This window comes from Acanthaster planci, linkage group LG09 (genome assembly GCF_054643075.1).
Source record: "Acanthaster planci isolate LZ-2023a linkage group LG09, COTS_SCS, whole genome shotgun sequence".
Classification (NCBI taxonomy): domain Eukaryota; kingdom Metazoa; phylum Echinodermata; class Asteroidea; order Valvatida; family Acanthasteridae; genus Acanthaster; species Acanthaster planci.
The window spans coordinates 21361655-21375104 of NC_141785.1; the positions used below are offsets into that span (position 1 = coordinate 21361655).

A 13450-nucleotide genomic window follows, 5' to 3' on the forward strand; every position below is an offset into this window, starting at 1 on the left:
TCTAGAGGTAGCCGCCCGCCTCTATTCAAAATGGGCCCGCAATTTTGGGGCTTTTTGTACAAGAAGCATCCGGACGTGGAATCTACCAGTCTACCATATTACATAATTCGGGATTTATAGAAATATTTCTATGATCCCTCCTGATTATGGCATGTTTTATTGTAAAAACAAAACCGAGGGATCACCAATTACTAATGAGCTTGCGCCCAGAATTCCAACCATTTGGTGAAATGCGTCCTATTACAACTGTGCTTCTCCCACATTAATTTGAAATAGCGCCCTCAAGCTTTGTGTTGCATATTACATAATATGTCCAGTCTGTGTGTGTGACATTCAGGAACTAAATAGTAAAACTGCATGTTTTGTGAGATTATGATCACTTTGACATTTTCCTGTATATCAGTCGTGTTTGCCGAATTCACTTTTTAGGGGGGAGGGGTCTTGTTTTATGCCCTCATCCCCCCAGGAGGCGTTACTGAACTACCCATAAAAACCAGTTTGAAATAACAGGTACATTTGGGAAGTATTGAGTTTGAAAAGGGAGCTACTTGGCTATGCCATTTTTGTCACCCTGAATTCCGATTTTAAACTTATGGCCAATGAGGCATGGATTAATTGAAATGACAACATTAAGTTTCAGTCAGCCTGATCAAAATTAGGTCTAACGTGGGTTACCGTGTGTGTGTGCGTGGGTGGATGGGTGGGTGGATCGGGGGGAACAGGACGGCCTGTGCGCCTTTTCAGGCGACAATGGGGTAAAACCTTAAGCTAATTACTGATTTGACATCCATTGCAATCTCGATGCCGTTTTCTGTTGTTGAAATTCGAGCAACTAGGGGTTGTTTCTTTCTTTCGTTTTCATTTCATTATTTTAATTTCCCGCTTGCATTTTTCGGGCAGACCTGTCTGACTAGAGTAAGTGATGGATCAAACATTCACATTCAAGAAAAGGAGCGGCAGATGCAATGCATTTGTGGAAACTTTTGGGGTAACCCAAAAAGATATGGGACACATCTTTTGTGAGAATTTTTCTTTGAAAATATCAAATTATTCTGCAGTTGGGAAAGCCAACGAAATTTGTTGTTATAACAAATGAAAATGTGTTTCCATCAATAAAATAGGAGGGCGAGTGCCGCCCGACTGTGCCACCCCTGGATCTCTTGCTATTGAATCTCCGATAATAAACATTATACGCCTGAGAGCTTTTATACTGAGATCACTGAGAAGAAATGGACCCAAGACAGTTGGGATCGGTTTCACTGTCGAAAGTTTCGGAAATGAATGAAAATAAATCGGCATCAATCCTGTAGCTCACTGTATTCAAACCTAGAAAATTGCCTTGTGGGTTTTGCGCCCAGGGACATGAAAAAGAATGTGGTGAGGGAAAAAATCCAAAAGTTATGCGGTGTTGACCAAGCATTCAGGCGCACGGACTCCTGAAATTCGCTACGAATCGCAGTTACCGGCTTCCATATAGGACTCTTCTGGGATCTCGGGGTTCCCGGCCCACCACACTTCCTCCCTGCCCATCCATTTAACCCCCAAAAGGGTTCGAGCGACCATGCAAGGGAGGAAACGAGACAAGCCCCTAAGCCCTGGCCGCCGAGTCGGCCATACGTCTCGAACCTGTACTAAGGCGCTCACCTGGACTTCGCGGACAGTGCCAGCCGCAGAGCTTATCCCGGTCGGCTAAGGTACTGCTGGTATTTGACATGGGTCAATTGGAGTCTCTTATAGCGACTGACTGACAGCAAGCGTTGGGAAAATAAAAAGTCAATTCTGGGATTCGAACCCACCGTCTAACGATCTGATAACCGCGAGCTTAACCACTCGGCCATCTCAGAGATACTGCTTTTTGCTGTTCATATTATTAAGGAGATAACAAAGTCATTCAACTGACTGCACAGAATGTTGCTGTGTAAATACTGAGTGATTGAAACGTTATCCACCCTGAACCGAATAGCACCCTCACCGGCGAAAGAAAGACAGGTGGCAATAAGTTTTCCAACCGGGTTCTTATCTTACACGCGTTCGGCGTGCACGAATAATTAAAAATCGTTGCGCGTACTCAGCGTGCTCCGTGTCAACGCGCATAAACTTGCGAACCTATGCGGTGCGTGAGTACTAAAGGACTGTCGACTTCATTTCAAAAATACGCCCTCTTTTATTCTGCTCGGAGCGGATATAATGGAGATCAAGGGGTTACATGCATTGATCGCCATTTGCATGGAGCCATGGAACCAGAAGTTACGGCACAACTTCTGCGATCGTCCAATGGGAGCCTGCAAGTCGTGGCGCGTCCATCTTTGTGACGAAGTCACTTATGAACGGGATAGGGAGCGCGTACATCCCGCTCTTTAAAAACACTGCACGCGCGCACGTGATAACCGCAGCGGAACACCACCTCAACTGAAAAAAGGAGAGTACCTCACATCCTTTTTCATTTAATTTTTCATGGTTCACCGTTGCAATGTTTCATCTGAAACCCAATCAGAAAGTGAAAAGAGGTCGGACAGAATTGTGTACTCATCATGTAGCCATATAGCCCTTCAGACCGAATAAAAAACTTCATTTAACAGAGATGCGTGCTGAAATTCTGCGGTGCACTGTTCACGATGCGCCTACCTTATCCCATTTTCAATGGCCATCTTGTCTCTTGTTGTTCGTACTTGCGAGCAGCAATCCCATTCGTGCAAATTGACTATGGACCCTTCCACTGAAAATAATCCTGTACCGATGGATGATCAAACCCATAGCTCCTTTGTATTTCCATGTATTTTTTTGGGGGGGGGTTATGCTCCTGACAGGACATATTACCACACCTTGCCTATAATAGTCATTATTTATTCCTTTCCATAACTATTTAATGCTTACAGCATCACAAAGGCAGCGCTCAAAACAGCAACGCAACAAACCCTCCGCCCTCTTGTGTAACACAGACCCACACTCATGACACCCACTTTCCACAAAGAAACTCAGACAATCCTGGACAAAATAGTTGGAACACCTTGTGGGAAGCACGTTGCAAAGATCCCCCTCTCCCCCGTTCAATGTTGCGTTCATTTTATTGGACCAAGATTCGGCCCAATTTACCCAATGAGAAGCAACATGGACAGGGGGCGAGGGGGGAGGCATGTTCCAACGCGATGTGTTCAGGATTGTACTTTTGTAGCTCCACGATCCGCGCCGTCAACTCTTTTTCGCGATTGATGGTTTACCCATGATTCACCGCGAGGCGCGGCTTAATCAAAATGGCGACGCCCAGAGGAAAGTCACCGACGTTTTCGCGCATGGAAAAACACCGTAATTTGTACAAAAATACAAGTCCTCAGTCATGTATGTGGCGAGATACTTACAGAAGGGTAATGGAAATCTTGTTGTTTTAATTAAACCTGAAGTAATGATTTTCAGTCAGAAAAAGCAAGGGTTTTGCTTTGTAATGGCCTGACCATATTCAAGGGTACACATATGACATAGCCTAGGCTTATCCCATGTATCCATGGCCATGACGACATGTACACGTATGCCATAGGGTAATGATAGTTAGCCGTGTGGGGGAGGGGGGGGGCTAGTGCCTCTGTTGCTTGTTGCTAATAAACCATGACTACGTGTTTGTACATGTATGACTGACAGTCATGACAGTGAAATGATGACAGTCCCAATATACGTCAGGATAATTTAAGAGGGTAGGCCCTAATCAGTTATCAGTAGCCAACCACCAGTTGAAAGTAATTTTTAGATTTGCACTCCCCCCCAGGTTTTCTCATCAGCCTAGATTTTGTAACACATTTTTAAGGTCTGTTTTTTCTTTGTGTTACAAAAAGTCTTTTATTTAACTTGACGTGTTGATGTTTCGTGTGATCAGGGTAGGTTAATTAGACATCCTAATATCGCATGATATGGTGATAATGCTGCCATCAGCCGACTCATGGTTATCTTCTAATACTCTTTGATTCTAAAGTAGAATGCCTTTATGAAGGTAAAAAGGTTTAATTCTTATGCCCTGCCTGTCCTCAGCGATGCTTTGAGAGACTTAAGAACAGCAGGGAAAATCTCCTACAAAAGTTCCGAGGGAATGACGCCAGCGCAGATGGAGCCAGTCCAGGCCGAGGATCTGTGATTTGTGAGTTAATGGAAGAGGAATGGAAACTGATGCAGTGGGAAGAGAGACAGGCAAGAGTGGAGATGAAATTAACACATGGGCAAATGGATGATGGTGTAAGAAGAAAACATTCCTTTTGAGGAGAATATCTTAAATGATTTATACTGTTTCTGTTTATTTTATCACAAACTGGTCCTACATGTACATGTATATTTATTCAGTTGTAGAGAATGATTATAAACTATATAATGTAATGTGAAATCAGGGTGTACAAAACCTTAACGCTTGTCTCTGAGTAATTTCCTTTATTTTCTTCCTGAACCTGTAGCTTCTGGAGGACCTGAATAACGATGTGGTTCTTTCCATTATGGAAGAACTTCAAAGAGAGTTAATGGCAGAAGGTAAAGTCTTGGAATTAAGACATTTCCGACTAAGAATGAAGGGAGCTAGGCCGTGCACTGAAACATTTCCTCCCTACCCCCTGAGATGGTCAATGTAAATTTCAGTTGCCATTGCTTAGCCACAGTGTTTCTTTACATCACAAGGAATTGAATCGGTAACAAAACAAATAAGAATGATAGAATATATTTCCAGCTGTGCTGCTGACGTTACATTAATTGCCTGCGCTTTAATGCTGTGTGGGATCCTTATTGTGAAACTTACATTAATAAACTTGAATAAATTCAAAGGAGGGTGCCAGGGTGGCACTGCTTTGTAGTGACCACAGCTGTGAGACAAGCACATCCTTATTGGTTCAAAATCAAGGAGACACACTTGAGGAAAGATGCATCAAAATCAGACTCGTCATTGTTTATAAGGAATCATGAGTTGATACCAACCAACACCAGTTTCGTTACAACAGTTCACACCAATCCTGTAGGCTCTATGTATGTTGCCAACGTTCTTTCACACAACCTGCTTTCAGCACAACCTGTTTCAAGTATTCCCTCTACTCAAGAACAATTCCAGAATGGAATCTGGACAGCTTCAAGCCTTTCCAGGTTGAAGTCAGCCTTGGATGCTGTGAATGTTGAAAATCTAGTTCAAAGGGCCCATTTCAAAATTGCATTTGCTGTAGTTACTGTAACCCATCAACTGTACCGTGATAGCAATAGGGCATTGTGTACAGCATAGAAGCAGTATTCAGAATCTGAAATAGGAGCATATATACAGATACTTGTAGACAGTTCACCGTTTTCCCCTCTAGGTCACAGTGCAATGATAGGATGAATTTAAATTGCTTAAACTATGTGTATTTTGTTTATGCTAGGCTTAGAAGTTGGCGGGCATTGATAAATATGCTCTGTAATCTTTGTTTTATTTTTGTTCATTTTTTCTCATGTAAATGTGTTTTTATGCTTCCAAACAACAGAGGGCGCCATTATTGCAGAATATGAAGCCAGTTTACACTTAGCTGAAGCCTCATTGAGTGCTACGGTGGAACAGCTTAACACTGATGAACTGCTTTGTCCTATTTGCAAAAGGTTAGAAGCCATAAATAAATGGTTAGATTTGAGAGACCAGAGATGTGTGGCTTGATAAACTGATCTGTTATATGTGTGTATTTATGTAGGGAGGAGGATTGTTTGATAAAGTATTTTCCCTGCTCTTTACTGTCCACAGAGGATGTGTGAAACTAAAAGCATTTTCTGATTTGCATTCCAAAATACTTTACTGCAATGCTTTTTTTTGGGGGGGGGAAATTAAACTCTGCTTGACAGGTCAGACAAGAAAGACATGGAGAGTTTGTGTTAAGACTAGATATCTGTTTTGAAAGATCATGTGTATGCTAGACTTTCCTTTTACTTTAAAAAACTGAACTTGAGTGGTTTTTGTGTCCTTTTTTGTTGTAGAAATCCCCTGATGTTGAACAAAGGGGTGATTTTCTGTGCATGTGGCATGAGAATAAATACCGAAGTAAGTTATTTAAATTAGCAGAAAAGTGTACCCCTCTGTTTGTTATAATGTAGCAAAATAATAGGTACAAAAAATGGTTACTTAATCAGCAATTGATCTACATTTTAATATCATCATTTACGTGTATACGGAGTTACTTGTAGAGTTGTTCGTGATTTGTCCCTGATTCAAACCCGACTTCAAATTTGCAAATACTGGAATTCCCTTGACAAAATTCTAATATAAATCGATGACCTTGAAAATATTCACTTATTTATCACCCAAACAGCAAGACTGCATCACCTTAGCCAACGTTAGGCAGCAGTTAGAAAGTGGAGTTGAGCAGCATAGTGCATTATGTCATGGACAGCCTGTTTTTACTGTCACAGATGCCCTCAGTGCTCAGAACCTAGTTTTATCTTGTCAGGTAAGACTTACTGCTACATTTGAGATCTGAATCATGTACATGTAGTTGGCAAGGCATGTATCAGGAAACCTCACACCAGCTTTATTATTATTTTTAATCGTTTCTGGCAATGACACCAAGGATTCCTCAAAAGTGCCCTGGGCACTGTAGCTTGTAAGCCTGAAGAAACCTGTAGAAAGGGAGACAATGAGAAGCAGTTACAGTTTTAGAGGTGGGAGGAAAACCCCGAGGAATGTTCTAGGTAAAACCCACAGAATCAGGTAGGAACTAAAAACTCAATCCACATGTGGATTAGGCCGGGTTTCAAACACAGACCGCGGAGGTGGAAGGTGAAGAAAGAACCACTGCGCCAACCTGACTCCCCGGTATTACTCAAGGCAAAGCCTTAGGAACAAAAGGGGGTGCCACAGTACCCCCAAAGCTTTGGGAGAAGGGCTGGAATATACTAAAGCACCCCTGTTTGTTGAAGACATGGATACACATCCTGTAACCTAGCACCCTCTGGCAAAAAATGTATTTTCACTGGTCTTGCTTAAGCTGGAATTCATGGAACTGCTAAGAGACAGGAAATCAACTTAGCAGATTGAAAGTAAAACTCAGCTGAAAGCCTGTCTCAATTAATGTACAGCATAAAAACACGGGTAATGAGTTCCCACTGAGCACAGGTTTGCTTTTCTCATCAAATAATTATGTTGTACAACCAATTAGTGAGATTGGCCATTGTTGATAGAAAATCCCAGCTTATGTCGGTCACTTGGATGTCTTGTGTGGTAGTGAATTGTCTTCAGCACATCCAGCCATGTGTGTGCAGCAAATATGTGTACTGCTTTGCTGAACAGTTTTTGTTTTAAAATAATGAGATGGTCTTTTACTTCAGTAATGGCACATTTCTAATTCCAACCCTATATAATTACATATAGTTATTGTTCATTCAGGTACATGCCATGTCCCCCTTTAATAATGACCTGTTTATTTCAGCAGCTGTTGGAATTAAATGTCCAGCACCCACCTTATTCACTCAGAATATCAGATTAAATTAAACTGTGCTCTTTTCATTGACTGAAAGATTAATTTGAGTTTTTCAATGTTTTCCTTCAATTTGCAGACCTGTGACTTCCTGTACATTGTGATCTGAGATTACCTTATGACTGGATTGACATCACGAGTTCCCAGGTTACATGTATATTAGAGCTCTATAAAGAATTTTCCTGCAATCCTAAATTATTGCTTTGTGAATTGAAAAGCACAGAGCACAAGCTGATCAGATTTAACAAAAGGTGAACAGGTCTATTAACCTGCTTATCAGTGCATGAAATGAAACATTTACATCTATATGGAAATGGATTTCAAGTAATCAGGCAACTTTGGTTCCCTCTTTGTAGTAATTTTCCATGTTTGTAAGTGAAGTTATATATTTATATTTTGAAAGTTTTATGTTCATACATGTACCTGTAATTGTTGTGTTAATATCTATGTAAATCTGTTAGACTTTGTTGAAATTCCATGTGCATCAATGATTTGTCAAAATTCAGTAGTTGATAGGTATCCAAATGTTATGATTCATTTGCTTCAAATGCAAAACTTTTGTTACATTATTTAATTTTAAGCTTTAGCTGTTGTTTAAGTTTAATAAATTTTGAAATAAAAGTGGTATATAAATCTTACAAGTTATCGCTTTATGTCCTCACGTTCTTAAAGACGCATAGATGCCATTGTATTTTTACCAATGTTGTCATTTTATTCACATATGTATATGTACATCGCCAAAACAAAACTCTCTACAATTATCTTGGATTTACCACCCCTCCCCATTTCCTTCAATCCCCAACCCTGTTATGAAGGATACCACTGAACTGCCTGTTCTTCCCACTGCTGCCCCTCTTCCTAGATTATCTCTTCAAAGGTTTTATTCTGCACACTTTGCTACTCTATTTTGGACAACATACTTCAAGCTTTTGAACCCAAATTATTAAATTGCTAGAATCTTCAAAATGAGGGTTAAGCTACTTGAGGCTGGATCACTGTCATGGCTTCTGTATCCAAATAGAACAGCGTTCGTAATGATTGCTAGGCCAAAACATGATCCCCTTGTGCTTCGCTGGATGTGACCCTCAGACACTCAGATCACTGGCCTAGAGCTTTACCACATGTCCTCTCCGTTCACTTGCTTCAAATGTGTTCTGCCAACAGTAGTCATAATCATGAAATCCTGTCTGGTCTAATTTATTAGATTAATGTGTCTAAAAAGTGTTGAGTTCACAGATAAGCAAGTTTATTTATCCCTGTGATGTTTTTCCAGTGCAATGTAAAGATCCTGAACAGGAGTTGCACCTTGGACCAAGTCCTGTCAGGCACACAGGACTGTGATTTCCCTCATGATGCACAAGTGACTGGGAGTACTAGTAAATTCTTCTTGTAGCACTCTAAGCTGCATAGAGGGACACCAGTCTTGGAACAAGAGTACTTCTTAGGATTACTGCAGCCTGCTGCTCCACATAGAACCACTGGCTTGGGGGGTCTGCAGAGATATCAAACGACAAAAGCAATGTAAAATATGGTCTGGTCAGATGTGAAAAAGCTATCCAATCTGATGCCTGCTTTCAGTTTTACCTTTGCTAAACTGATTTCCCTATAGCTTGTTGTAATACATAAGCCTATGGGAAGTGAATTCCACAGGTACAGACTGTTCCTATCCATTGCCAAGTTATGCGTATTCATCTTAGATTGTCCAGAGAACTCAATATCTCACAGGGCTCTTTTATTTTCATCATTTCATGACTTACTGAGCCACTTGCTTGTCCAGTGGGAACTGCATACCAGGAGGGAATGACATGGTCACTCTGTTGATGTTATTGACGTAGCGGATTCGAGGTTTATCTGCTTCACGCCTTGATTTGGCCTTTATTGTAAACAAAGGAACATCATTATTAGAAATTATCAAAGAGAGTTCTGTTTGCAGATATATTCATCTGAGACTATGCTATGCTTTTTGCCAAACCAAACTGAAATGCAGAAAGATTGTCAAGAGTGCGGCACTGCTACCAAAATTTAGATATGAGCCCAAAATTTTAATAATTTTTTTCTACCACTGTTGCTGCATGTATTTGTCACAGATTTCTGTACTGTACATACATGTACTTAGAGATTGATTGACAGTCTGTAATGATATGTACCTTTATTCCTTTTAGCTTGCTGTCTTGCTTCTTCAGCAGTCTTGCAATGGTTTGTTTCTGTTGGACATGAAATCAAAGGAAATTACAAAAGATGAACAGATTAACAAAGTAAATGTATGTTCACTACATAACATCCAAAAATCCCTACCAAATTTAAGGGACATACATGACGACAATAAGATGTTCTTGCGGTTAAATTTACTTCAACTAATGAGTAACTTTGAGTTAATCTCAAGCTAAACCGTTCAATTTTGAAAGAATTTTTCAAGTAGTATGACCGGCATTTTGGCAAATTGCCTTACCAAACTTGGTACTGAATGTCAATTGCAAATAATATTTGTACCCCACAAATAGACATCACATTGGTACACATCTTTTTGTGCAGAATAAAACATGGACCGTCATGTTGATAATATTCCTGCATCAGTCCTCTTCACATGACGAAGCAAAATGACATTTATTTCAGATGTACATGTATGTGGTTTCATTCATGAAATACCTTATGTTCTTCTACTTTCTTGTGCGCCTGAGCTCGTCGTTTCTGAGCCTTCTCAGCTTTCTTCTCCAACATCTCCACAGTCATCTCTGCAGGCTTTGCTCCACTGGGGAGTTGCAGAAGTTGCTTTTCTTCTTCCGCAGACATTCCATGAAGCATTGCTCTCTGATGGATCAGATCATATTCAACCATGGATCATCATGCTTTGTCAAGATAAACAGTTTTTACGTGATTAAAAAAATCACAGAAAGGTAAGAGACACCATGTTGAGGATTCACTAGACCCACAACTCTAAGATTCGTGTCTCAAGTTAAGATACAACTTGAATACGGACCAGAAGGAACTAAGACTTGAAAGGAACTTGGTACTTGATAAGAATGATTTGAGACCTTACAAGATAAATTGATAATTTCTTACCTGTCTTGCTGTCAGTAAGGAAGGATCTTTGACCCTCTTGATTTCACCATAATCATCCAGCTGCCCTGCCTCCAAGGCATCAAGCCATGCTTCTTCTTCATCAGGGTTCTCTGAAGGGGATCCATGGTTGGATGCTGGAGGTGTCTGATCTGAAAGACAACCCTTTTACTCTCCATGTTACGGATATATAATTTGACTACTGAAAATGCAACTTACAGAAATTTGAAAAACTAACTTACGTGTATGCTCACTTTATCATGTTGAGATACTGTGGTAGCTGGGATTGATGGGTAAGTCTGGTGTCTATTTCAACAGCAGGCTATAATCCTGAATAATTTGCACCAACCTACATGGTGCACACATATGCATCTCCCTATACACACACATACTGACGTGTTCCTCCGACACATTCACTAAAACCCTACATAAACATTCCAAGGTCTCTTTCCTCGCCAAGTGAAGACCACAGTGATATACCTGGGTTTGTAAGAGTTCAAACAATAAGGGTTGATATCTAACATCAGTGCAACTGAACTTTGACACAGGGCCTCTAGAGATACCTTGCCATGGGGTAAATCTTTCGCCTTCATCTTCGTCATCTTGGACAACATCAACTTGTTCATCTTCAATGTCTTCAATGTCTTCATCGTCATCTTCTGCTTCTTCAATGTCTTCATCCTCATCTTCATCATCTTCATCTTCACTTGAGAAACGTGGAGAGACAACTCTGTCATAACTGTGCAGGGTAAAAAAAAAGACAAAAAAAGCAACTCAAATGCGAATTTAGCTCTACTCACAGCTTTCAAACCCTTTCGCTGGTAAATCTTGGGTGTAACATGAGCCAAATCAGCTGTCAGCAAACATACAAGAAATGTTAGCACATCACTATTTCACATGTAAACTACATGTACCACTGTGTTTTTGGTTCAACTATCACATTGGCACAGGCTACAGGTACGTCGGGCAGATTGTGGCAAAGTCATGTTGTAGATGACTTTACTATATGCTGTAGGGTCAGCTGTACCATACTGTAAATCATAGTCATCAACTGTATTCACAAAGAAAGGGTTAATGTTCAATGCAATGTATGTGATGTATAAATCAACTATGAAAATTTGTTGCTGACTGAAGTGACCTGGAATATACAAACCACAAAAGTTGGAGTGCATGTACACTGTACCTGACATGTTTATCCTAGCAAAATTTTTCTCAAGAGATCCTGGCAGAAAGATTCTGTTAGGATCAAAAAGTCAGGCCTTCCAATTTCTTTCTGGGTGACAATGTAAATGGATGGTTGTGATTTCCCTCTAACGGTGAATCCATCACCTTTTTGTCCCCAGTGTCTGTCCACCAATCTTGATCTTCAGCTTCAGTTGTGGTTTGCCAGATGGATCACTCATGATAGGCTGTGAGGAGAGTACCGGTTCTGGGCTGTGTAGTGGGCTAGAGCTATCATGATGTTCTCTCTTGTGCTTGTGGTGTTTCTTATGTTTGTGCTTCTTGTGTTTTTTATGAGCACTGCTTGAGGATTCTACAGAGAAATCAACATATTTATTGATCAATGAGTACGGAAGCATTTAATGCATATTTATTTTCAAGCATGTAGTTTCACAACCATGTGTACTTGGAGAATTTGAAGGATCAGATATTAAAGCCATTTTAGAAATAAATAAAAATTATTTTTAAACCCAAATAACCCCCAGAACTGTGGGGTCCAACGTCTGCCCTGCTCGTGGGAGGACGTCGGACCCCATATTTCTGGGGGTAAACCCAAATAACACCAAGTTAAATGCAAGTTAACAATGCCATGATTGAAAGGCTACAGTCACAGAATAAATGGGGATCCTGGTAAATTCCTAAGAAATTCCCCAAAGTTCTGAAAATCTTAAAAGTTCTGTGATTTTGGAATGTAAAAAGAAAGTTGATCATTAATCATGTGGTTTGAATTGACAGTTGCAGGGAAGTTGTTGAAGCATAGAGGTAGTCATGTTAGTAAATTTGCCACATGTTCAACCTTGACATGCTTGAATACAAATTAAGAGTGCACATAGACGCACTAGGAATCATATGCAGCCAGAAATGAGACGGCCGAATCCACACGGTCTTCCTTCTAGCACCCCTTCCTTTTTCATTTTCCCATGTAGCACTGTGTAGCACCCGGTTTGTGCACAAGTCTATGGTGTAGCACTTTTTTGCTACACGCCACGGCCCGTTACTTTTCTTGGGTCTTCGTCTAGCACTGTGTAGCATTAGAGTGCACTTGAAGGTCTGGTTCTTAGACCATTCGATCAGCTGTGCCTATATCCTGTTGCAAATACTTTGCTATACTTTTTTAGCTCTGTTACGCCCCAATTATAGCATAAGTCGCAACTATAGTTGGGACAGTCCCAACTTAGTTGGCCCAACTATTGTTGACCAATGTCTGTGGAAAATGTCTAAACATTATCCGAGTCAATGTGTCTCGCACTTGACTAAAATGTGGCACTTCTAGCCCTAGTTAAGCCCTATGACCAGTGACATGACACTTGTAAACAATATGACTTTGGCACATGCTGGTCACATCATGCATACTAGACCCGTCTGCTGTAGCTGGGCCGGCCAAACTGTAGCACTATAGCTGGGACTGATGCTATAGTTGGGGCGTAACAGCTCCTTGATTCAATTCACTTTATTTCCACTTCATTTTCACTTTATCATAAATACCTTTCGCAAAATCCTCTTCAGTGATGTCAATTTGAGAACTTGGTTGACTGACGTCCCTCCGCTTACCCATGCTTACTGCTGGGCACATGTGGTGTCAAATAACCTGTTACAAACAACATATATTGGTTTGAAATCAATGCACAAGTTAAGTTAAGGGGACCGGGAGCGCACAAGGCACACGCGCGCTAAGCTCCAGCTTTGTAGAACTGTGCTGCCTGTAAACGTTTGTCCTCACA

At 40.7% G+C, this 13450-nt stretch overlaps 2 protein-coding genes across 2 annotated transcripts; one reads left to right on the plus strand and one right to left on the minus strand.

The window, feature by feature from the left end:
- Positions 1-3205: 3205 nt before the first annotated feature.
- LOC110989519 (RPA-interacting protein B-like) lies at positions 3206-8092 on the plus strand. Its single transcript, XM_022253962.2, has 7 exons — positions 3206-3362; positions 4018-4218; positions 4431-4503; positions 5475-5586; positions 5956-6019; positions 6288-6425; positions 7531-8092. The coding sequence occupies exons 1-7, from the start codon at positions 3252-3254 to the stop codon at positions 7558-7560; spliced, it is 729 nt and encodes a 242-aa protein (XP_022109654.2). The 5' UTR covers positions 3206-3251; the 3' UTR covers positions 7561-8092.
- A 45-nt stretch (positions 8093-8137) lies between these two features.
- LOC110989518 (INO80 complex subunit B-like) lies at positions 8138-13443 on the minus strand. Its single transcript, XM_022253959.2, has 8 exons — positions 13215-13443; positions 11838-12042; positions 11072-11247; positions 10512-10660; positions 10098-10259; positions 9599-9655; positions 9209-9324; positions 8138-8943 (listed from the first exon to the last, which is right to left on the minus strand). Exons 1-8 carry the CDS (start codon positions 13300-13302, stop codon positions 8799-8801), a joined length of 1098 nt encoding a protein of 365 aa, XP_022109651.1. The 5' UTR covers positions 13303-13443; the 3' UTR covers positions 8138-8798.
- Between the last annotated feature and the right edge of the window lie 7 nt (positions 13444-13450).

Coding starts and splice junctions, on each gene's coding strand:
- LOC110989518 (XM_022253959.2), bottom strand. CDS start 13,302: ATGTGCCCAGCAGTAAGCATGGGTAAGCGGAGGGACGTCAGTCAACCA. Junction 11,248..11,837: donor CAGACACTGGGGACAAAAAG/GTGATGGATTCA, acceptor TACCCTGCACAG/TTATGACAGAGTTGTCTCTC. Junction 9,325..9,598: donor GCAAGCTAAAAGGAATAAAG/GTACATATCATT, acceptor TTTACAATAAAG/GCCAAATCAAGGCGTGAAGC.
- LOC110989519 (XM_022253962.2), top strand. CDS start 3,252: ATGGCGACGCCCAGAGGAAAGTCACCGACGTTTTCGCGCATGGAAAAA. Junction 4,219..4,430: donor ATGGGCAAATGGATGATGGT/GTAAGAAGAAAA, acceptor CTGAACCTGTAG/CTTCTGGAGGACCTGAATAA. Junction 5,587..5,955: donor CTTTGTCCTATTTGCAAAAG/GTTAGAAGCCAT, acceptor TTTTTGTTGTAG/AAATCCCCTGATGTTGAACA.